The 26,595-nt window shown below is 37.3% G+C and overlaps 1 protein-coding gene across 10 annotated transcripts in view; it reads right to left on the bottom strand.

Moving 5' to 3' along the window:
• PEX5L (peroxisomal biogenesis factor 5 like) overlaps nucleotides 1-26,595 on the bottom strand; it is a 226,564-nt gene that overhangs the window by 100,441 nt on the left and 99,528 nt on the right. For 2 of the 10 annotated variants that reach the window (XM_060639279.3, XM_060639275.3), the window contains one exon: nucleotides 947-1,012. The exons of the other annotated variants lie outside the window; for them this stretch is intronic. In XM_060639279.3, coding sequence (XP_060495262.1) covers nucleotides 947-1,012 — 66 coding nt within the window. The remainder of the gene's footprint in view (nucleotides 1-946; nucleotides 1,013-26,595) is intronic. 10 annotated transcript variants of the gene reach the window in all.

Below are 26,595 nucleotides of genomic sequence, written 5' to 3'. Positions count from 1 at the left end.
TAGATTTTAACATGTGTGAATCTCTTTACAAGGCGGAAAGTTTCTTTGGTGTGTTTTGACTTAAGAACTAACATTGCTGAATGATAATGTGTTATCTCCATGATGGAATATCAACTACTAGAGATTTTATTAGCACATATAACAGTAGCAATTTTCATATGTGTTCTGGAAAGTTTATATGGCCACAATCCTTAGAATAACTGACTTCTGGAAAAATAAAGAAAAACAATGATTTACTGCATAACAAATTGGGGTGCATAATGATCCCAGGTTTTTTCTTTATGAAGCAATGTGAACTTCCTAAAACAGAGATGCATACAACTCTGAATTCTGGGAAAATATTTATTATGGCTCTATTAAACTATTTAACATTTTTTCAAACTATAAACATTATTTGGATGAAACATTACATACTATAAAGTGATATCGCTTTAAAAGCTACACTCATTTGTAGACTAAATATAGTTTAACAAATATATTTGCAGCTTATTTTTTTAAAAGAGCAAAATCATTTGTGAAGAATTCTTTCCATGCTCCAAGAAGTTCTAATAATATAGCAATAAACAAAGTGGCATGCTTATATTTAAATTCCTAATATATTTAAAATAACAAGGTATACTTTTAAAATAATAATAATAATTCAGAATCTGCTCTTGGGCTAAGAAAAAGATGTCAATTGATAAGCATCTCAAAAAATTTCAGGTCAATATTTCAATATACCATTTATTTGAAATGCTACCAATCATAAACTACAAACAGATATTTTCCACATGTGCAACTATTATAGCTAGAATTAGCAACGGACATGCCATTTCACTAAAACAAAAAACAAAACAAAACAAAAATTAGTCCTTTCATGCTGAACTCTAGAACAAAGCAGTGGTCAGCTAGAAAGGATGTATAATAAACACATGCGGTGCTTTTTATTTCTTGCAGAAAAACCCACCAAAGCCAGGGTCAGGTCACTTTTTTGAAGACAGTGCCACTTTTTCTTCAAGGTTACACCTACTACCTGAAAAGAGTCATGACACCCATGTTAGTGCCTGCTAGCAACTTTTTTTCTTTACACCTTTTGGCTTTTGAGTTATTACCCCACGAGCCTCACTGTTCTACAAGTGTGGTACCGTCGGAGAACAGAACGGGAAGGTCCGCCACAATGACATCTCCATGGTTCCAGACAGAGCGTATACAACCACTGGCAAATCAAATGAATACGCTCATATAGCAAAGCAAGATTTCCCCCAGACCATATTGCCACCTCCACCTGGTATCTTCAAATCAAGCTGTGTTATCTCTGACATGTCCATTTATCTTGTGTGGGTAACACTTCTAGAATTCAGAACTTGGCTGATAATGGATTTGGCAATTCAGGGAACGATACTACTCTGCTTATCAGCAGCTGTGCAGGGCTGACAGTGATACACCCATACAAGTCTTTTCGTTTTTGAAGTCAGTGGCTTAAAACATTGTAAGAAATATGTATGCATAATTATCTAGACTTCAAGCTCAATTTTCTAAATATAACCACACCAAAGACTCAATATTAATCTATTATCTGAAACAATACAGAGAGAGCAAAAATGAAATATATGCTTAAGCATACAAGTGGATTTAGAGTACATTAAGCCTGTATGCTTCTGTGTAATTCTTAGCAACAACAGAAAAGAATAGTGCAATGTTACAAGTTGATTAGCACATTGGGACACCTTCCAGCAATTTATTTCAGCCTATTTCCTTTCGAATAATACTTCAAAATCACCTTTCCTCACTTCCTTTCTTAATTTCTTGAGATGGTATTGACTGTTTGGAAAACATCACCATATGTAGAGATTTCTATTTTTCTTGGTGATTTTCTGTAGAAAATTTTTCAATATTCTTTTTTTTCTTTTATCACTTTGTTTCCTCACCAGTGATATATATAAAATAATCACTTTTCTAACAAATAATAATTCTTGAGAACAATCTTTTTGTTAACTTCTATTATAAGATCAGGCATACATGAATGAAATGCAGATAGTACAGCAAGTGACATTGATATTTATTAAGAAAATCTAATTTTGGCTCACTTGTCTGTGTTAACATAGTACATAAACAACAGAGTACAAAGTACTGAAGTCCCAGGATCTTCGCAGGCTGGACACCAGGCTGTGAAAGCTACCAGACATCTTTGGATGTGGAGGTATTGGCTCCAGGCCGGTCTCATAGGGAGGAGAACTAAATTATTTGGAGAAGCTGCTATGTGCTGGGTACTCTGCTAGGTGTTTTACCTATTTTTATTTGTACCATCACATGAAAGCTCTGTGGGGCACGAACTGTCTTTGCCAGATTGATACTGAGGTGTGTGTGTGTGTGTGTGTGTGTGTGTGTGTGTGTGATGGTGTGATTTGGCTGAAGCCTCAAAGCCAGTATGTGGCTAAACCAGGACTGAAGGCACAGCCACCTCTCAGACTGTGTGCTTCCTTCTCTCCCACATCCCCCTCACTGATTGCTATAAATGCAGGTTGTTTATACCACTTAAGTTTCGAGAAGGAGCCACTTCTCAGTATAATCGCAGAGTGTGGGTCTAAGGAAATATTTTTGAAAAATGTTTTCTTCAGTGTGCAACGGTCAGTAAGAATCAGCCATCCATGACTTCACTCATGAGTATATTTTGAATGAAATGTTTTTGTTTTATCATTATGGAAAACTAACCTACAGATTTCATGTACATACACTTCTTTTCATTCTGTAGATCTTATCAGGTTTATAACCTTTAGCATCACTTTAATTCTTATTAAATATTAACTTGATGCTATTAAATGCCATCTTTACTAGGATTGTCCTGAGGTTTTGGGTGCACAAAATACTTCAAGTATACAATTCCAAAGTTCCATGTCCCATTCATAAGCAATTTTGTAGTTGCAAATTCTATTACTGCTACTATGCAGATTGTAATTTAAAAATCATTTTTATTATTCTTAATCTATCAACAATAATCCAGAGTGCCTTCAACAGAGATATTCAAAAGTAGAAATGGAGAAAAAGTAAGTTAGGGGAAAAGTAAAAGACTATAATACTAAACATCACTGTTAACCCCAAATTATCTAATATATGAATTTAAAAAATAGACTTTCTTTTGTTATAATTATAAAAATTAATACGTGCTGTTGCCAAAAATTAAGAAAAAGCACTAATAAAAAATAAAAATAGCAAACCTGACATTTTCATGCATTGTCCCAAAGTTTCATATTTACAACATTGGAGATTAAGTAGTTTTTTAGGATGAATGTTTTAAGAATAGGCAAACTACCACCAACTTTACAAGTTTGAGTGTATTAAATATATTTCTTCATATATACATGTAGGCAAGTAAATACTTGCCACTGATATTAGTTTAACAACTTTGTTTCAAATGAAATGATATTCAGTTTTGCATATGCTGAAAAATTATAAATCTCATAACTTCTGGACCCTGGACTTAAACGCACCTGTAAGAAGGTACCCACAAAAAAGCTAATTTCTGATGGTTGTCTTGTCTCTCACGTGCAGAGACAGGATAACCTTTTTTTACTTGGGAAGGTAAATGTCATGGTAAGTGTCATTTTCCAACATGGGAAAATGTCAGAACAATGCTTCCTGGTATCCTCTGAATGCTGGTGATCCCTGCCTACCATATTGTGTCCTTTCCCATTTTGTGTGTTCCTGTAGCTTTCTTCAAACTAGAGGAGGGTTTAGACCAGGCTGGTTCTATCACAGTTACAGTTAACTCATCCCCATCCCCTCCTCCAGCAGAATAATTTTAAATTTTAAAAGCCATACAAATAGAACTAAATCTGGGTCTACTGGCTAATCCTTGTTTCTAATCATATAGAAGAAAGCACAGATCCAGATGTAAACAACTAGGATGCATGGACAGAGATTCTTAACCAGAGATTCATATATAGAATTCACAAATCATAATGTATTCACTATTGGTTCAGTGAGGGCTTCCATATAGTTCTTCCTTACTATCCTGTTTTTCTTCCACAGCATTGTTTTTCCAGATGAGAGGTACACTCTGCTCCAAGCCATCACCTATTCTAGGAACTCTAGAAAGTCTTTCATTTCTCCTATATAATGGTTGTGCCCCTGGTGTGTGTGATGTGCTTAACAGTCACTTTCTGTTGTGCCCTTCCAGACTCTGCAGGTGGTGGGGCTGTGCAGGGAGTGGGTTCAAGAAAGTCATGGATAACAATCTCTATGGTTGTTAACTCTAAACCTCCACCCACAAAAGTCACCAGGATTCTGAGCCCCTCACATGCACATTCACGCTCCTTGGCCTGAGTGATTGGTGCAGAGGGATATTGACTACCATGCGGCCCTAGCACTTTTGCCTTCATGGGTCCCTTCCTCCATTAAAAAAAAAAAAAAAAAAAAAAAAAAAAAATGTCAAAAGTCGCATCTTATGACTGTGTTGTTATAAAGACAAACGTAATCCAGGCTGGATTTATTATTACACATCCATTATTATAACAGTCATTTTGGGGGCTCTGATTTTAAGAGAGATTAAAACATTTTTATGGGCCCTTAAAAGCATCTAGTGCCCTATATACTGTGTCCACAGTGCCTAATGCCTACATTGAGCCTGGGTCATGTCTTTTCAAGAGTCAGTGTGGCGTCCCCAGGTCTGCTCTGCTGTCATCTTTGGGGGCTCTATTTTGGCTGTGGTTGTTCCCACCCTAACAGGCCCCTTTGCTATGGCCACTGCTATCACTATTTTTGTTAGGATTCAGGGAGACTCCCCTACAGTACTTACAAATCTTATTGGGTGCCCAATCAGTAGCTTTTATCTTGTAGTTCTTAAAACACACTCAGAAAATCTGGAACATTTAGGCCGAAGGCAGAAAACATTGCTGTGTAAAATTGATGGGATTCTTAAAATGTAATCTCTCCACACCAGACAGCAAGGCTAAGCACTTCATTCTCTCCTGCCTCAGGGTGTGTTCCTGACCATCCAGGAGCACTTCTGAGAAAGTTGAGTCACCCTGTGTCTCTACTTTTATTAAAAAAACAGCCCTCAATGACTAGAGTCACCAACTGGTTCCAAAGTTTTCCTCACTGTTTTTTTCAATTTCTGTTCCTCAAGAGAGAAACAGAATTGTTTCTTGCCTTGCACTCCAAATTCCTGAGTTGTGCATTAAGATTAGGCTCCTCCCAGGGACCTGGTTATAATCCTCTATTTTGTAAAATGGTTTTTGATTGTGTCTCATCAAAAAACTGCCTTGTGTGGGTGGAGACTATGCTCATTTCTTTTGAACCATTTTGTACGATTAGGTATAAAATAGACACTTAAGTTTACTTAATAAATACAAGTATTAGATGCTGTTTTCAAGTTATTTAAGATACTGAAATCACATAATATGGCCAACTTTGACAGGAAGTGAATTCTGAATTAGATAAAAAGTCTTAAAGACATTTAAATAAGTTTCAAGCATCTAAATAAAAATTCATTAATATTAATAATATGTTGCCAAGTAAATATGTTTGAAATTTGCTCTGAAGGACAGATAAGACTTATTTTTAATTAATAAGATCCATTTGTCCACAATTTACCATTTGTGTGTTCTGTTGAGAAGGTTAAACATTCTCCCGCCTAAGCCTAATTGTCACTGTGTCCCTGGGGCTTATTTACTTGTGTGCTTAGCAAGCTTTCTTGACAAAAGGTCAAGGTGACAGCACTCGGTTCTCATTCACCTATAACCAGTGATGAATTGGTTAAGTTTACTATCACGTTTACTCTGACTAATGTGGCTCTAAATTACTTAGCACCTATTTTCTCTCAACACTGAGATAAATATAAACAATATATATTTACATATTTTATTTAATATATATTTATATATTATGTAAATAATATAAATTTGGTAATTAAGAAGTAAATGTAGAATAAAGTATTGTTTTCTTGTTTTGTATGATAAATCCAAAATTTGTTATTTGAAGTTATATTTTATAATATATTTATATTTTAGAGACTTTTAATAATATGAGAAATACACAACCAAAAATGTAATCTTAATTAAAGGTTACTCTTGTTACTTTCAGTCCCTTGTTAAATATCTCAGATGATTTGCAAAACAAGGTACTTTTCTGGGGTTATTTATAAGAAAAAGGAAACCAGTGAAAAACACAAAGTCCTAAAGATTACCTTGTTATTATTTTCTTTTTGAAAAATGTCTCCCCAAATGTAAGTACTCCAGACTGCTTGAATCTTACTTGCACAAATGGATGGATGTCCCAACATTGAAGAGAAAGTATGATAATTATTCTTCACCAGCATGGGTGCTTTGAGGATAAGGAAGTTGAGACCTGGCCTCTTTCTGAGAAGAATTAGGAGAAGAGGTCTTGAGGTCTGGTTTCTAAGCATATGCAGTAGCCAGGTTAGTGCAGTATGTAAGATCTTAGACTGTTGAAGGTAGGTGGGAAGGAAACTTTGGAGGAACCATGTCACAAAAATAAAATATGGTTTCTTTATCATTTCTGTCTTTTCCAGATTTTCTAAGATTGGAAAATTTTCCAAAATAAATACAATAAATAAGAATCCTTGTAGGTAAATATGTGGTTAAGACCATGAAACAGTTTCTGTGAAACTTACTAATCAGTGATTAGATGCATCCCCCAACTTCTTGCCCCTAATAAGTAATATATCCATATACCAAGTCAAAAACAAGTCACAAGAAAGAATTTCATCCTCCTACTAAATTGGAGACCTTTAAATGTTGACAGTTATCTCAGAGCAAAGAGACTGAGTCCTCACACCCCTTTTAAAATAGATGGAAAGACCATATATTAATATATTGCTACCAAATTATTGACTTCGAGATAGCAAATTTATCCAGATGTCACAAGGAAGAATTATACTGCATCTGTTTTTTTTCTAGAGGAGGACTATTAGGTAGTGAAGTGGAATTTGTCCCCTTTATTAATGTTTCAGGTAAATTCTATTGCTAATTTTTGAACAAGAGTAGTGGACTTGGAGCCTAAGCACCCAGTACCCTTCTTTGCGGCTTTCCTCATTTTCTGGAAGGTGCAAGTGTTTTTACCAGTATGTTCCCCAGTCACCAAATGCTCTAGTTTTATTGACATAACTTAAGAAAAGTAAATTAAGAAACTAGGCCAATTCTAGCCAAGAAAGTCTCAGCTAAGGTATTCCATCTGCCTGACTTCCCTGAAACAGCTCTAAGAGAGAAGCTGAGGCTGTGGGAATTCCTATTCTAAAATTCTGGATCAGTCTCTGGCACCTCTGCTTACCTAGATAGTCCTCTGGGAGTCATTGGTAATGTGTGGGTTGGCTCCTCCCTAATGCCTCCCTGACCCTTTAAAGGGAATGAATAGTCTCTTTCACCTTGTGGATAAGAGTTAGGGGAAGAATGAAGAGACCTTGGAGCTGTGAACTCTAATGAGTGTGTGGCCAGGTATGGTTGAAGGGATTACCAGTTAATTGACCCCGTGCAGCCTCCACAGTCTGTGGAAGAGAAAGAGGGATGGCCATGCGGCATGTGGGCACCAACACTGGGACTGAAGTCAGAAGACAGAAGTTTTAATCCCAGCTCTGCCTTTTATACATTATTTTCTCTAAACCTTCATTTTACTTTCTGAAAATCAGATACAGTACTTCACAAATTTGTGAGAATTAAATAAGATTATCTAGGAAAGCACTTGCACAATGCCTGTTATATTGTAGGTATTCAATAAAAATTAGTCAACTATGAACTGTTATTGCTTAGCTCATGGGCTCCATGGCCTAATTGTCCTTATGAGATGGATGGCAAAAGATGCAATATTATGTTTGTGAGATTCATCCATGGAGTAAGTGTATGACATTCTTACCACTGCGCAGTATTCCGTCATCTGAATATACCACCATTCATATGAATGAATATTTATCCATTCAACTCTTGATGGACATAAGGGTTGCTTCTGGTTTTTGGCTAATGTAGAAAACACCGTAATGAATTTGAGTTTGGAAGCCACAGAGAATATATGAGGAACAAACAACTGAAAAATAGAGGTGTAAAGAGTAAACAGACTTCCATAACAGCAACAGAGGCAGAGAATAGTCACAGTACATATAAGAGGTCTTATCCATGAGCAAATTAAGTCTGAATCTCTGCAGTCAACAATCAAACACCAGGGTTGGGATGACCTAAACCAAAAGGGACTAGTAACGCACAGAAATCAAGGATCAGAAAGCAAGACTGGGACATTGAATCTAGCAACCAGTGGATAACGAGAAACCAGTTTCTAATGAGCTGGGATTAATAAACGTTATGAGCTGAGCTGTTCCCTCCCACCCCCTTCCAAATTCATATGTTGAAGGCCTATCTCCCAGTACCTCAGAATGTGACTCTATTTAGAGATACGGTTTTAAAATGAGGTATTTGGGCGTTCTCTAATCCAATATGAATGGTATTCTTTTAAGAAGAGGAAAACAGGACACAGAAGAAAGACTATGTGAAGACATAGAGAGAAGACAGCCATCTAGAAGCCAAGGAGAGAGGCTTCAGATGAAGCCAACTCTGCCAACTCCATGATCTCAGACTCTTGGCCTCCAGGACTGTGAGAAAATAAATTTTTGTTGGTTAAGCCATGCAGCCCGTGGTACTTGTTATGGAAGCTCCAGTAAGCTCATAGATTAAGTGAACAACTACTGATTACAAAGCGGTCTTCCTTTGGTACCTCAGAAAACTGTTTAGAAATATCCAAAGACAGTCAGTATGTAGCAGGGTTATTTATAAGCTTTCGCAGAGAATTCCTTTTGTTACTTCTAATCTGCTCAGAGACTTCTAGATACTGCAAACTAGACATTCTGAACGCAGGTGGCCACAATTGGCCACTATTGTAGTGTCCTGTCGGGGACTATGACCTACTTGTCAGGGAGAATTGCCTAAAAGAAATTCAGATGAAGATCGTGCCTGGAGTGGTCAGCCTGCGCCAGCAGGAGCTGTGCTTCTCAAACTGAATTGAGGTTTCGGCCACATGACCTCAAATTATAGTTTGGAACTTCTTGAAAAGAATTCTCTTGTAAAAAAGCATTTCACTTTTAATTTCAAAATCTGACTTGCCCAAGGAAGTTATTTATTCCCAGCTAAAAGTTTATTAAATTATATACATCTTAGAGACTTCAATTAGTTAATATGTACATCAGTTAAAATAGTTGATATGTACATAAATATAGAACAGTTGAAAAAAATAAAATAATTGGGAAGTAATCATGTATTACAGGTAGGTTTTTTTTTTTTTTTCTTTTCCACAAGCTCTTGCTAATATCTCTGCAGTTTATTTTGTGGCAGAGCTTATGGCTTGTCTCTGGCTGTCAGATAATAGCCTGGACTGTTCTGTATGAAGACGTCAGCTTGGGACTTTAAAGGAATCAGGATTTCTGGAGTGCCTGAATGTTTTAAATGAAGTCAGTTTTCCTCTTTCTAATCACCATAAATCTGTAACTCACATTTCTATTATTATGCAGGTGACACATAAAACAGTTCATTTTACTCTTCTGTCAAACTTTCTGGCTAAAATCACAGTCCTGATTAACTCCAAATGTAGGACACTGTTATAAATATCAATAGATGTATGAAATTTGCTCTTGAAGTTACCACTTAAAGACCTATTAAAAAAGAAAGAACAACCTCTCGATTCTCTCCCTTACCTTGTGTATGGACACCCATGAAGACGAGAGGCTGTGTTGAAAGGACAACCAGGTGGACCATTCAGTGAGTCAGTATTCTAGTGGTTTTGAAGCCAGTGTCTCTATTGTGTCTAGACCCATGTCCTGTGCTCTATATTACATGTTGCCTTTTTTGGAAGTTCTCCTTCAACTGACAAAACGGGAAGGGAAGGAAATGGCTCAAGCTCCTACCTTTCCTTTGGTATTATTCCATTTGCTCATCTATCAACTCCAAGCTGCCAAGGGACACTCTAACCCAGTGGTATGTGGCAACATGGCTTTATATACGTATGGCTACTGAGGCTAATTAATTGGGTTCTGTGTTCACAGAACATGGGGCATGAAGTTGGAAACCCAGGGTTTAATACTCAGAAACTACCCTTTCCATTCTTGTGTGACCTAAGGCAGAGAATTTTGTTTTCTCTAGGTTACTAGTGGGAATGATACTATAAACTGCTTCACTGACTCTGCAGGGTTTTTGTGATAATCAACTAGGTGATATGTAAAAGTGAGCATTCAGTATGCTCTAACAATTCTATAAATCAGCCAAATCTCATTTGTTAAGTAAATTATTTTCTATATGTATTTGAGAGTCTATAGTATCTAAAAGAACTATTTATTATTTTGAGAGTAATTTGATAATGCCACACTACAATGAGATGAAAAAGTTAACGAACTTGCCCTAACAATAGAAATCCAAAGCTAGTCTAGATCTGGCCAATTCAAGCAACAACTGCAAAACTCCAAGGTACCATTAGATTGCTAAAGAATTCACAGGGTGTTTTATGTGCTCTAGGATTGACAAATATAGACCCATATTAGGAAATGTATTCAACCAAAGTTATATAATCACAATAACAAAGATGACTCTCAACTTTCAAAGTCTAAGAAAGGATTCAGTGCAGAGAACCTTGAGATTATTGAAACATTCCCAGCAGTTCTAAAAGTATATATTTCTACTAATTAGTTCATTGGTTTGTCTGATGAATTATTAATAGGCACCATATTCATATCTTGTTTCTAATTCTGAAGAACCAGAACAGTTTGATGAACCATTTAGTTCACAAAAGTGTTGGGTCATTTTTACATTCTGCTTCAGGCAGATTGTATGTGTCTCCTATACTGGAAATATGTTCATAATCTGTGTCCCAAGTCACTATAAATAGGCAGAAGAGTAATTTGATAATGTTAATTTTAAGCTGCCTATGAAGTTTTTCTGAATCTCTTAAAAATAGATTCTCTGCTATCCTCTAAAATTTTTTCCTCCAAACTCTGAGATATATATCAAAATAGATTAAATTAACATTTAAAAGAGATTTGGCCTAAACTCATTTCATCTTGCTAAATAATACAGTATGGTCTTTCAAGTTCAAAGATAAAAAAGCAACTACATGGTACAGATATTTCATTAGACTGACTGAAATTACACTAATTGTAGGTTGATGTTATATGTACAGAAAAAAGTTAATTACTTAACATGAAGATCCTAGTTGTTCCCATATCAACATATGCCAAATTTTATAAAACTTTTAAAAGTTTCTCAGAAGGTATAAGAGGTCTTGGATTCTCTACCTAAGATATTTTTTTTTCAGTTTTTATTTATTTATTTTGTGGGAGAGAGAGAGAGAGAGAGAGAGAGAGAGAGAGAGAGAGAGAGGCGCGAGTGGGTAAGGGGCAGAGAGAGAGGGAGAGAGAGAATCCCAAGCAGGCTTGAACCCACAAACTGTGAGATCATGACCTGAGCTGCAATCAAGAGTCAGATGCTTAACCAACTCAGCCACCCAGGGGCCTCTCTACTTAAGCTACTCCTATAAACACTAAATTGAAGAAAGCTCCAAATGGTTTAAACACCTATCCAAATCAATTTATCTGAAAATTTACAGTTACTCCTCTTTTCCCCCCCTACCAACATTAACAATACCACATTATCTCCTTCCTTCTAGCCAATTAATCTGTTCAGGTACAGTAAAACAAAAACCTAATTAACCAGCATTCTCAATTAACTTTTCCAGAAAATTTCATGTTTGGAATAAAAATTAACTTACAAGCAAATAAGCTCATTTGAAAGATTCTGAAGATTCCAAGTTATGTACCACAGTCAGTCTATATTCATTCAGCCCATCTCTGACACCTGGGGACTATTCAATCAGGAAAGATGCACCAGGGTAATAGCCCCGAGGCCTGTAATATCCCCATTCTTCAAAGAAAGAATTTGGTATAGTGTATTGCACTTAGTGATGCAGAAAGAAGCAGAAAGATGCAGAAAGATGCATTTAGTGATGCAGAAAATTTCTACATTTTAGAAACATTTGCCACTTTAAAAAAGTTTTTTTTTCTCCTTTAGTCAATCTTGATGTGATGAAAAATTTCAATTAAATATGACATTCAAATGGCTGTGAGTGTTCTGGTTAATTGAAACGCTGTAGTATATCACTAGATTAAAAACACAAAGATTTCTTTTTAATTTCTTATACTTAAACACTGCTTTTCCTCAAATGTTACCATCAAGATGATCAGTTATTTTATTCATTTTTTAAATGTTTTTATTTTTATATTTGAGAGAGAGAGAGAGTTCAAGCAGGCAGAGAGAGAGAGAAAGAAAGAGAGAGGGGAGAGAGAGAGAGAGAGAGACAGAGAGAGAGAGAGAGAGAGGAGCTGTAGCAGGCTCTGCGCCAACAGCAGTGAGTCCGATTTGGGGCTTGGGCTCACAAACTGTGAGATTGTGACCTGAGCCAAAGTTGGATGCTCAACTGACTGAGCCACCCAGGTGCCCTAAGAAGATCAATTATTTTAAAGGTCTACTTCCTGTTTTTCCCATTAGTTCATCACAGATCACAGTTGCTTTTAGGTATAACACATATATATTCTGTCATACTTAAATGTATGTATTGTATATCTATCCATATTTATATCTATACCCATATGCAAATCATGGCCAACTTAATGCAGCAGTGTAAAAAAATTGAGATTCATTTTCTAGTGTTATTTCCATTTATAATAAATTGTGTACAGACCTCACTACAAATGTGCTTTAAGAGATTTTAAATTTCAGTAAAAACACAATGTACTCTGTTGTAGAACTTTCTATGTTAAAGTCATCAAGATTTAGAAATTCCAGAAATATTTTTTTCTGCCTGACCTTTCCAACAACTTTAAAAAACAATTATTTCAGTAGGCTTAGAGTTACTCTGACCTTTTCTTTGAAAAGGAAAAACGAAGTTGTTTGCATTTTTCCCCTCATTAAAAAAAATTCTTGTCTTAGAGAAGACTTAATTGGAAATAGAAGTGTGCTTCTTATCTTTGGATATTTTAATACCATAGTGATTTCAGGTACAGCAATGACACAAACTATGCCCCAGTGAAAGAAAGCGACTGACAGTTTTTGTAAGAATTTAACTTGGATTCATCCATTATGGAGCTTATTGTCCATTTAAGTCTCTCTTAATTAGTACTGTAGAATTTTACTCATCTGTTTTCAGTTTAAACTCTGTGAAGGTTTATACTTTTATTTCAAAATCACATAGTACCATATTAATATTTTTATCTCTTTCCTCTTCTTCAAAATGAACAATGAAATTAGGTACTTCAGGACTCTGGGATCTTTTATCAATAATATTTCTCTCCATATGATACTGCACAGGCAAGAGCAAGGGTTTACAAAAATACACAAACTGGATTTTGCCTTTGATTAACTTGGGCTTCAGAAAGTTGATGTCTCACTAACTTTTAGAAAGCTTTTAGAAAGTCAGTATTCCTCAGGGCATCAAACTTCCACAGAGGACAGTCCAAACAGTAGGAGTTGCCTGGCATCATAGAATGTTCTTGCAGGAAGGTGGGGGGGGGGAGCACTTTGTGTCTGTATCTCTGCCTATGTCTGTAGAATCTTTTTCCATCACTTCCTGTCCTGTAGCGCCTCACTTGGTAGCTTTTCTGCACCACTCACCATGCTGGTTAAGGCTGTATGGACACAAGTTTCTGGTCTCTGCAGAAACTGTTCCCTTCATTTGGAATTCCCATCTCCTCATCTCTTCCTGTTGAATTCTATGTATTCTTTCATATCCAGCTCAATCACCATTCTTCTTTGTTAAAGTCTAGACTGTGATCTCCTTGAAGTTGGATACTGAGACTCATATTCTGTTTTGTGTTGCTACAAGCACAGTCTTGTGAGTACAGGGGTGTTAAGTGAAAAGCTTGTTGAATGAATGAAGGCATGAATGGATGAATAGATGATATATAGTCCTGCCTACCTAAGACTTCTTGAGGTTTCTTCCAAACCACCTCCTCCCCAAACTCTTCCACCAACATCTCAGGCAGACTAGGAATGGCTCCTGGCTAAGAACGTAATGCAATTCTTAGCAGTAATAATTTAAAACCTTTTGATCTCATTTTAGTAGCCAAGGGAAAGGCTATTATGACTTTATGGCTCATCCATGGACTTTTCATATTTTCTGCAAAGCCATTTGTGGGGGTGGTTGGAAATCATACTTACTTTGGATTAAAATATAGTAGCAATTTGGAAGAGGGAGAAAGGAGAGAAAGAAGATTGGCTTAAAAAACTGCAAAATTAGGGGCATCTGGCTGGCTCAGTTGGAAGACCATGTGACTCTTGATCTCGGGGGTCATGAGCTTGAACCCCACGTGGGTGTAGAGAGTGCTAAAAACTAATAAACTTAAAAAACTTGCATAATTAAAACAAATTTTTGATGGTAAGCTAGTCCTCTCTTCAACCTCCCTCCCCTTGCAGTTATATCCCCAAACCTTTAGTGATATCTGCTGGAGTTACAAACATCTTCTGTAAGATGTAGCCTTTTGCTTATAATTGAGGAATAGAGCCAAATTCCACATTCAAATTGACAAGGTGTGGAAGAAGGAGAGAAAAGCAGAGAAGTAGCTGTATGCTTTGTTCAGTGCTATATATGAAGAACCCAAACAGTAAATGACACGGAATGGGTGCTTAAATATTTGTTGAATAAATTTTTAAAAATCCACAAACTTAAGACTGATAAAACAGAAGCAGGAGCTTAGAGCCAGAGAATTTAGCAACCTTCAAATTTGCAGAAATCTTGTGAAATGATGCGGGGATGGAGAGGTGCTGAATTTCACAGTGCAGGAGAGCTTTGAGTCAATCTTATCTTGATCTTAAGATTTAGGGAGACTCAGCTGGCATAGAGGTTAAATAACACAAAAGAGAAGAAACTGTAACTTGAATCAAAGATGTCTTAAGGAAGGACTGGTACATGTCCGGTGATTTTGAAACCAACACAAATGAACTTAGTGCTGAGAGATATGTGGAGAAGACACTGAATTTTGAAGATTACTGGAAAAAGTTGAAAATTGCAGTGATGTATTACGTGGAAATATAGTGGTTATGTGTTCTGCCTGGGGGAAGGCAAGAGAACATTTTCTGACTTTCCGAGTGAAACAATTTCCTGAACAATGTGAGAATGAAGGGGGCACAGAGACAGTGTTAGAGAGTCACCCCTGAAGAAGAAGGCTTTGTGCATTTGATGTATTCTTCATTTTAAAGCTTCCAAGAATAAAATAGTTCTTTACTTGACATCTAACAATGAACACAGCAATTTCTACCTCGGAGGAAATTACTCAGAACTGTAAACTTATCTGAAGAGCGTCATGGTCCAAAGAAGAAATGAACATCAGAGCATCTAGCTAATAAAAATAACTACCAAAATGATATTAAGCAAGCTACAAAGTTTCCAACTGAATTGTCATGAACACTTCTTGAAGTGGATATGATTATATCCTCATTTTACAGAAAAGGCGCTTGAAGCTCACAGAGAATAACTTGCCCAAAGACAGGTCTCTAGTAATAGCAGTAGTAGTAATGAGCAGTAATCACTTACTGAGCATCTAAAATGTACCAGGTACTGTGCTGAATACTTTACATATATTTCAACAGTACCTAGGTCACAACAACTTTTTAGGGTCCATATTTTTCTTTTTTATAACCATTTACAGATGAAGAAACTGAGACAGAGTCAGTGGGAGAACTAGTAAGTGTCAGAGATGGGACAAAAGTCCAGAGTCTGTCTGTGTTTTTGACGGCTATGTTTTATTGTCTACTAGAAAGCTGCGATTAGAAGCCAAGCCTGTCTGTCACAGGGGCCCACACTGTGAGCCATGCCTTTCTACTACCACCATGTTCTACTCAGTGATACCAAGGAACTTCTATTGCAGTTTATGTCTTCCTTGGACAAACACACTGGATACCAAGTAGCCACATGTGGATAAATTCCTGTTGTTACATAGGTCAAATAGCTGGAGGGTATGGTGAAAGCCAGGATTTGGGCACAGGCATATTCAACCCCAAGTGTATGCTCTTTAATTTGTACCGCACTAGGTAACTTTTGTGAAAAGTCCTGAAGACACTATGGCAAACCAGCTTTTTCAGTGTCATTGAAGTGGATACTTTTTACTGAACTCCCTTTCTACCTCCCTCTGGACAGAGAGGCAGAAAGTCTAAGTTTAAATGCCAGCACTCCAACTTACAAGGGTGCAAATTTGGGTAAAGTGACCTTTCTGAGCTTCTCTGTTCTCATCTGTTAAAATGGGAATAATTATACCCACTTTACAAAGCTGTGTGGAAGAACTCAGTAAAGGGAGTGGACACTGTAGGCATTTGATAGACAGTAGTTTCTTCTCTTTTCTTTCCTTGCTCCTTTCTCTCTCATCTCTTTCTTCTCCTGGACAAAGCAAAAGGTATCACCATTTTTAAAGGCTATAAGCACCGTGCCAATTAGTGTATATTTGTGTGTACTGATAAGACTTATCCACAGACAGTAGAGAAGAAAAGGGGTCCTATGGAATGAAAAGATTTGAGAATTTTTTCAGGGACTTCAACTGCAAGCCCTACTGAATTCTCTAATGTACTTTATATCTCAGGCCAGCTCAAGGCCAGTGTGGATTGGGAAGCACATTCCACAGATCAAGTACCATCTCATTCTATGTGCTCATGGCTTCACATCTATAAATCCCAGATTGTCTTTTGTGTACACCACAGTTACTAGCACAAAAGGAAAGGCAAGGTCAGGGAAGTAACAAGACACTCTGTCGAATTCTTTATGTCAGAAATCAAATGGAATCCTTAAAACACTCCAGCAAAGTAGGTCCTCATACTTCCTTTCATAATGCTGAGGGTTAAGGTGGCAGTTGTGGGACTTAATCTGGTTTTGTTTAACTCTGAAGCTGAGGATCTTCCTACGACTATAGCAGACTGCCTTCCTTTAGGTACTTTATAAAGCATGAGCTAAATGGAGACAGTTCTTAGGCTTATGAAAAGCTTTCCAGTCAGAACTACTCCTTGTCTCCTATTTTGGTGAATGATTATGGGACTCTCTCACAGGCACCTTAAGTCACACTCGATGGAACTCAGGCTCCATGCTTTTCACATGTAGAAGTTACAGGGTCAGCATTTGGGAGAATGTTTATTTCCTTTTGAGTAATTTGCGAACAGAATAGGCTGCCACTAACTAGGCGTGTAGTGGCTGTGCCTGGAGCAGGGGTTCACGGCTGGGACGTCTGCTCTGTGCACATTCCTGTGATGAATGAGAAGGCAAGTTTAGCAGGGGCTTTCCCCCAACTCTCTTTGAAATGAAAGAAGGAAAAAATCAAACAACAAATAACTTCCTTAAAATAGCTAAGTGTAACTTCCTTGATATAGCTGCGTGTTAGAAGTGCTTGCCTTTCTTAGCTGCCTAGAGAGAGACCTGACAAATGTCCGTCAGGAAAAAAGAAAAGGAACTGCTTCTCTAGGTTCCCTGCTCCAAATTTATTTCATGGAGGCAAAACACAATGGATAGGAAAGTGGGAGCCCTCAACTTCTGATCTGGGTGGAAGCTCTGTCATATCCGTCTGTTGTCTCTCCTAATCAGAACCAGCTCTTTCTCCTTCTGAGGGGGTCTTCTTTCCTAATCCTTTCCTTTTTAGAGGAAAACTCACTTAAGCCCTCCTTCCTTCTTAACCTCTTTATGTTTTAGGTTGGGTCTTTAATAAAATGAAACTTGTGTTTAAGCATCCACTCCTTAGCTTTAACAGAGAATCCAAAACATCCATTTTTCCAAAGCAGAGTTTGTTAAACCAGAAGCATTTAAACAAAACACATCATGTTTTTTTAAAGTTTATTCATTTATTTTGAGAAATAGAGATTGAGAGCACATGAGTGGGAGAGTGGTAGAGAGAGAGGGAGAGAGAGAATCCCACCCAGGCTCGGCAGCTGTTAGCGCACAGCTCAACATGGGGCTCGATCTCATGTCATGAACTGCAAGATCACGACCTGAACTGAAATCAAGAATCCTGAACCAAAATCAAGAGTCCGATGCTTAACAAACTGAGCCACCCAGGCGCCCCATATTATGGTTTTAATTGGGAAAAGCGAAAGGCATTCATGGAGAACCTATTATATGACAGGCACACAATATGTGTTTGATCTAATATAATCCTTACAAAAATCTTATAGAAAGAAGGTTTTATTATTCCCAAGCTTAATAAAAAGAAGACAGCTTCAAAGAGGTTAATTTGCCCAGGAGCACTGAGAGAAAATATATCTATTTTCTAGACATGCCTTAATAAACTTTTCATGTTTTCACAAACATAGTTCCATCAGTACAGATAGGAACCACATCAGTTTTGTTTATGTGGAATCCTCATCACCTAGGAGAATTCTTCACACTTAATAGATGCTCAAAAAGTATTTTTGAATGAACTTATTTGCACTTTGCTACATAAATGGATATATTAGCTTTCAAAATTAATAAAATAGAGAAAGAAAACACATAATAGATGTGTATAGACTCAAGGAGAAAAACAATGGTAGCATAATATAAAGCCAAAAGCAAGTCTAGTACTAAAATGGATACCATGAGTTCCATTTTTCTTTTTTCTTTTTTTATATTTATTTATTTTTGAAAGAGACAGAGACAGAGTGGGAGCGGGAGGGGGGCAGAGAGAGAGGGAGCCACAGAATCCAAAGCAGGCTCTAGGCTCTGAGCTGTCAGCATAGACCCCGATGCGGGGCTCAAACCCACAAACTGTGAGATCATGATCTGAGCTGAAGTCAGATGCTTAACTGACTGAGCCATCCAGGCACCCCAAGTTCCATTTTTCTAAGATATTTATTTCTAACTAGGAACATTGAATCCTAATCAGTTACACAATATCTAGTTTCTTTAAGGCAGGAAACAAACTAATTGCTCTAGACTGTATAGCCCTTCTAAAAAGAAATTTTCTCCTTCCTAAGGAATTTTGTCCTAGGAAAAGGCACTGGAAAATATAATGAATAATGTTCTAAAAATATCTTTAAGGTAGACGTGACAATGAATGCATTCTATTAGGCCGTTTCTTACTGTGTCTATCCATAATGGCCAGTAGCATCACACTAGAGCATAATCCAATAAACACCATCATGTCAGTCGAATATGAGCTTAAAAAACTAGCAGAATGAAGACTTTTACTTAAGTCTCAGTTTGCACAGATGGTACTTATCTCTCTGATGCTGGCAACTCATATTTGAACTACGTTACAAATGTATTTTGTTTAATTATTTGCTTGGAGTCCGTCCAAAGTTTTTAATATCTATCAGCCTTTATGATTGATTCTTCTAGTGCTTTGCAACCCACCAAGTATCATCACAACCACAATGAGAGTGAAGAGAGACATATGTGATCCAAGAATCTGAGCGAGATGACTCAGTCAGCATCTTCTCCCTTGGTGTACAAGGGTAGGGACTGCTACTGTGTCATCTGGAGCATGACAATGAGAACACAGTCCCTGGTTTTTCCTGATATAGCTTGCAATCCATCTGGGACTCTAGACATCCATTCTCATTCACATTCATGCACATCCCCTATTACTCCAACTCCTACACCTTTTGGCAGGAAATATCCACACAGCTGGACTGGATTCATAGGATGTTTTTATTTTTTGCCTCATTAAACTGTAGCTTTCCTCAAGCAATGTGTTTTCTTTATATTACAGCCCAGAAATCATTGAACAGGAAGAAATCATCTTAGATAAGTGCTTCAGGAAAAGGCTCAGGAATGGGCAACAAAAAGCATGTTCCTTCTGTTTTATGGAGTATTCACACAATTCTCCCTCCTCGACTCCCTACACTAGACAAGTATTTATTACATATTCTGTAAAAAATTCTCTCTGGTGCTAGCTAGGCAGGTTTGTAACTGCTGTGGTTATTATTTGTTGCCTATAAGATTATGGATTAGAGAGCAGTAAGTCAGCCAGTCAGCAAATACTGCCAGGAACTGTAACAGGCTGGGGAGATGGTGGTAAACAAGACAAACAGATGTGATCCTTACAATTTGGAAGGGCTGAGTGACATTACACAAATATTTTCAAGCGTGGTAAGTGCCATAAAGGAGAAGCACAGGGTATTATGGGAAGAGACAATAGCAGGATGTAAGACAAGTACCTCTTTCTTTATTTAGATGTGCCAGGAAAATATCTCCTCTCTCGATTATCCGGTGCCAACCTTTAGAATTTGAGGTCTTCCCCATTTTTTTTTAAATGTATTTTTTACTTCCAGTATAATTAACATATAGCGTTATCTTGGTTTCAACTGTATAATACAATGATTAAACAATTCTATACATCACTCTGGTGCTCATCATAGTAAGTGTACTCTTAATCCCCTTCACCTATTTCACCCATCCCCCTACCCACCTCCCCCCTGGTAACTACCAGTTTGTTCTCTATGGTTAAGTCTGGGTTTTTTTTCTCTTTTTTTTTTTTTCTTTTTTCTTTTTTCTGTTTTGTTTCTTAAACTCCACATATAACTGAAATCATATGGTATTTATTCAGAGCTTCCCTGCTTTGATTTCTCATATCATAGCCCTGTTTGAAGGACAAAACATTCACTGAAACTATCATAAGCTGGTTATTAGAATGCTTTTCAACTAATTTAAATATCTTCATAATTCATGCAGAAAGATCATCCTTGCCCTTAATGAAAAAGAATTCCATATTCATTTCATAGGAAATGAATTATTAAATTGGGAAAGTTAATATATTGGTTATTCGCTTTAAATTCTCTGTGAGTCAGTCTGTTCAAAGACTTCAAGTGAATTCTTGATTATTCCAATAAAGAGAAAGTTGGCCTAAGTATTTATCCAGTGAGATTGGGTTCAAGTTCCTCCAAAGAATAGTGGGAAAGCTATCATTGATACACATGTAGCAGATTTGCAGTGGTTCTCAAACTGCAGCTCCTGCATCAGCATCAGTGGCATCACCTGGGAACTTGTTAGAAATGCAAATTCCTGGCCCCATATGCAACCCACTGAATCAAAAACTCTAGGGATGAAGGCATCATGCTGTGTTTTGACAAGCTCTATGAGTGATTCTGATGCATGCTAAAGTTTGAAAACCAATAGCATAGTGTTAACATCATGGGTTTGTAATCGGATAGATCTGGAAACAGCTCCAGCTCTCTACCCCTTGGTAGTTGTGTGACTATAGGTAACAATCTCCTTATGCTTCCATCTCTTCGTAGTAGAAATATTGGTAGAATGTTAGACACAGTAATAATAGTGTCTAACTTTTAAGTTTGATGTGAGGATTAAAAGAAGCAATGCTTGCAAAGTTAGGTAAGCATAATATTTAAAAAGTGTTGGTGGCTATTTTTAATGGAGTTTTATCTGTTTTCATTTATGGTATTGGACTAATGGGTTATTGATTTGGTTTACTTGCAGGACAAACTGGGGCTATATTTACTTCTAATCTGGGTGACATCATGCTCAAGAAGGCAGTAATATCAAAACTGTCATCAGAGCTATCAGTGTATTTCAAAGACACAGAAAAGAACCTCCAAGCTAACATATATCATCAAAAGTTATCATCCACTGGGAGCACTGGATAGAGAAGCATCTCTCAGACTAGGAGGCTTTCACAGGCTTCAATTTTGTCTGGGATAGGTCTGACCTATCCCTAACCCTCTGTGTGGGGCTATGGGATAAAGTCTTCCTTGTTGCCTTGCCAGCTCAGCTGATCTCTCTCTTTAGAACTCTTTCTCTGAACCTCTCCTATGACACTGATCACTTCTGCCATGTATTACAGTTATTTATGAGCATGCCATTATTGGCCAACCAGATCACCTTCTTGAGACAGGACCCAAATCTGAGTTATCTTCATACCTCCCTCAGCTCCTACCATCATGGGATGGTATCAGCCCTTGGGATGGGATCAGGGTCTTGGGAATGAATGAATGAGTCAATGAATGAGTGAATGAATGTTTTCAAACCTAAGTGCAAAGCTGAAACAATGTACTTCATACTCTTACCACAGTAGATAAGCACTAACCATAAGAAAAGAGACAAGCTATCTTACCTTCCCCCAAAGTCAAATTTGATCCCTATTATCACCTAGAAAAAAATGGGATCAAGTGGATTTTGCTTCCTAGAACCAATTGGCAAATACATATCCTGTTTTTGTTAAGTACTTAATCTCTTAGGACCATGGAAATATCCACAGCTGCAAAGAGGATGGAATTTCCTTGCCACTTTATACTTTAAATATATTAAGAGAATCAATGAGAAATTAGATTAATCTTTGTATTTTAGGATATAGTGCAGTGCACTGCACATAGAAGGTGCTCAATCAATATTTGTTGAATACATGAATGAAAGAAGGGCTGTAAAGTGCTGACCTTGGCAGTATAAGAAGAAAGCAATCAGGCAAGTACAATAAAACGACTTACTTATCACTTTCGTCTTAGAAGCCAGACATTCTGGCTCTTTTTAAACTCAAGTTGGAAGGCTATGTGCAAACCTGAGAGACTAGGAATGGAAAGTCCAGTAGATGGAATTTCACATTAGAAATTCATCCTCTCCTTCCCCAGGGAAGATGCTCAGAGGCTAGAGGAAGTGCCCTGCTTTAAAAAGTTTTCATTGGCAGCAGTGTGTTTTCAGTAATAATAATACTGGGCATTCTTGGAACTCGGCCTAATGTTATATTTCTTTTTTGTTGATTTATTCTTTTGAATAGATGTTACATATCTCAAAAAGAAAAAAATTAAGGTATCCAGTGGCAATTCTTCCTCATACCCCTATCCCTGATTTCCCTAATTCATCCATCCAGAGTACCTTAACCATACATAACCACTGTGAGTAGTTTCTTACATATCCCTCCAAAGTGTCTTTCTGCTTGTACAAGCAAACACAGATATTGCACATATTTTCATTTTCCTGCCTTTTTAACAAGAGGTAACATACTATACCAATTATTCTGTACTTTGCTTTTATCACTTAATACATCTTAAAGATTTTTCTATATCAGTACACAGAGAATTACTTCAGTTTTATTATATGTGTATGATATTCAGTTGCAAGGGTATACCTTAACTTACTTATCTGGTATCTTATTAATGACTAGATTATTTCTTATTTTTTGTCATTAAAATCATTGCTATAATAAATAACCTTGAACATAGTGCTATATGTTTTCCAGGAGCAATAGTAACTCATTATCTGTAAATTTAGAAAAATTATCTTGATTTTGGGCCAGACACAAACAAACAAAAAACTATACCAATATTTATAAGAGTGTTAATGTTTCAGTTACTTGGATTATACTTAAAACTCTTTTCTCTCTGTGGTCTATATTGTGCATTATTTATTGCACACACTGCTTTGCTCTTGATTTTAATCCAATCTCTGTCCTTCAAAGACCCCTCTTAAGTCTTCTAACATTCCTGTGTTGGGCACTAATTTTCACTCAAGTGGTCAGATCAAAATCCTCTTTCTCATCTCCAACATCCAATCCTTCAGCAAGTTTTCTCAACTCTCCCTTCAGAATAAATCTTGAACACCATCTCAACACCATCATTGATGGCACCTTGCTCTCATCTTTCACCTGGACCGCTCCTCACTGATTTCCTGCTTCCACCTCCCCACCTGCCCCCATAGTATTCTCCTTAAAAATCAGGATGGGATTTTGAAAAAGGAAAATCAGATCATGATGTTGCCTTTAGGCTCAGTCAACCATGATTGGCCCCCAATTACTCTCCAACGTTGAGGTTAACCCTCTCCTGCTCATTCACTGTGTCCTGTCACAGAACAGAACTAGACTTGTCCCCACCCCCATGGCTTTGTACTTGCTATCCCTCTTGCCTTCCACCAGACCCTTGTGGCTCCTTTTCATTTTCATGTTTAGGTCTCCACTCAAGTGTCATCTCCTCAAAGTGGCCCCCCTGATCATATCATAAAAAAATAATCCTTCCACCATTCTCTATCCTTTTATCTTGCATTTGTTTTCTTCATAGAACTTATTACCAATCATGGGTATTTTTCTAAGTGTTAGCTGCTGTCCTTCCCACTAGACTGAGACTGTTGTTCCGCAGAGCCTGGGCTTTCTCATTTGCTGCTAAATCTATAGCACTTAGAGTTGTGCACATGATAGGTGTTCGGCAAACATCTGTGGAATGAATAAGTGGATTATAAAATAAAATTTGTTTAACTGTGCATTTTTGGATAGCTTTGGAAATGGAGTAGTATTGAAAACTAGGCTTCAACTCATAGAAATGCTATCATCCAAAACAGCTTTCATAATGTCTGTGTAATGTCTCATTTTAATATGTGTCATAAAAAAGGAGTGGTGTGGACTTTGGCAGATCCATATATCTATATCTATATCTATATCTATATCTATATCTATATCTATATCTATATCTATATATCTATATAATATATACATATATCTTTATGTATATATATAATATATACATATATCTTTATGTATATATATAATATATACATATATCTTTATGTATATATATATGTAAGATATATACATATCTTTGGAAATTTGGGGCAAATCTCTTCATCTCTTTGCAGCTCAGTTTTCTCATTTGTAAAATGGGGATTTGAATGATATGAACTCAAGTTATATTTTAATTATCTATTAATTGAATAAGTATTTTCAATTACTATGTTCCAGCCACTGCGCTAGGCATTGGGATCACTGGTGAACAAGACTGATGACAGCACTCCATTTGTGAAGCTTACAGCTTAGTGGGGGGAGTCACATTTTCCCAAATGGTGGTAAGTGGGATAAGGAGAGATACGCGGTACAACAAGAGCACAGAACAGGGGCCCTGACCAGGTCTAGGATGTCGGCATAGGCAGGCATAGGCAGAGACATGTGACTTGAGATCTGAAGGGTGGTTCTAGTTGTAGTTAATTAGGCGCGAAGGGGTTGGGGAGAGGGGACAGCACTCCAGTGTCAGTAAGACATGTAAGAAGGGGAAGCAGGTCAGCGTGGCTGCCTGCAGAATGACAGGGAGAGGAAGGGGCTACACTGTGTTACTCAGTGGGCCGTACAGACTTGTGAACTGTTTCCACTGTCTGTCACCACACTGCAATAAGTCTAAACATTGAAAGTATGCGTTTAGACATTTTTACAGCAATTTCACAAAGTAAGTTTATTTTTGTTGAATCTAATAATAAAAAAGTTGGGCTTGCATTTTGCATGACTTTTTGTTTCTGTTTCACTTATCTGAGTAATTAGCCTTTATCACATTTATAAAAGCATGGATCCGCAACAGAGTAGATGCTAAAAAACAAAACAAAACAAAGCTGGCCCTTCAGTAAAAATAGTTTGTACAGCTCTGGGCTGAACTTTATGAGCTAAGTTAAAGATTTTGGTTTTCATCTTGCAAGAAATAGGTGTAGAGTGCAGCAAATGCTCATGTCGTTGGCATACTAATGCATGGTTTGCATGGGAGGAAAAACTCTGAGGTGACAATTTCCTTTACTTCAATAATAACTGAGTAAAACCAACCTATGTGCACTTATAAGAAATGAGATTGTGAGCCTTTAGATGGGACTTATTTATTCCTGTGTCTCCAGAGCCTTTCTGAATTACAGAGAGAAATTCAATAATATTTGCCGAATTAAATTTTAACTATAATTCAGAATAGTCATTCTCAAAGTTTGCAGCCTGTGACCCAATTGGGAGCACCTGTAACACTCCCTTTGGACCCCTGGTTTGTCCAAGGCTCACTGTTCCTGGGGAGGGAACCTACAAATCAGGGAATGAGGAAGGGCTAGGGCCTCATGGGGACACATACCCTCCCCACCCTAAGCTTCAGAAATAGTGCATACAGTGGCCTTCAAAAACAAGAAAAATGGTGGTGGGGACAGGGCGGCATTTAAACAGTTGTGTATCTGAATTACAGTCTAAACTTTCCAACTAGTTCTGGATAGAATTTTAAGCACTCTGTCATTTTCCACAAGCAACCATCAGTTACCAACTGGAGCACATAGTTCTTTCTGTGTTAAATCTAAAGCTCAGTGATTCTTATAAAAACCCAGCAGTCCCCTTTGGTGTTACAGAGAAGAATTGAGGGCAAAGGACTGGAGCTGGCTTATACTCATTCAGTTTTATCACACAGAGAACAAAACCACCAGAGCACAAACCCCAGTTTTTGTTGAAGGTAATTAAATGCAAACTCACTCCAGCAAAATCACCAAGATCCACACTCGAAGCCCCTTTATTCTATTACCTTTCACTACATCCTCTTTAGCCTGATGACTGAAATCTGTAAGCAGTTGTCCCTGTCATTAGTGTGAGTTATTGAGAGTCCAACTGTAATTCTACCGTCTTTACTGACTCTGGGTTATATCCTAAAGGGAAATATGTCAGGCTAGTAGGGATCACATGATAATGACTTAACCTGTCAAGTCTTAATAATCTTATAATGGAGAAAAGCAGTGGCAAGGATTATTTGAAACAAAGGATAATCCCGAGTGACATTTAGAAATCCTGATTTTTTTTTTTTTTTTTAAATAGCTCTAGCCTCCTAAATACAGTTAAAATCAGGTTGCTTCCCCATCTGGCAGCAGGGGGCAGCCGATCAGAGTCAGCTCTGGCTCTGAAAGTAGTTTCAAGGA

The sequence above is a fragment of the Panthera onca genome, chromosome C2, assembly GCF_046562875.1.
Source record: "Panthera onca isolate mPanOnc1 chromosome C2, mPanOnc1 haplotype 2, whole genome shotgun sequence".
Classification (NCBI taxonomy): domain Eukaryota; kingdom Metazoa; phylum Chordata; class Mammalia; order Carnivora; family Felidae; genus Panthera; species Panthera onca.
This window is presented reverse-complemented; position numbering and strand designations above follow the sequence as displayed.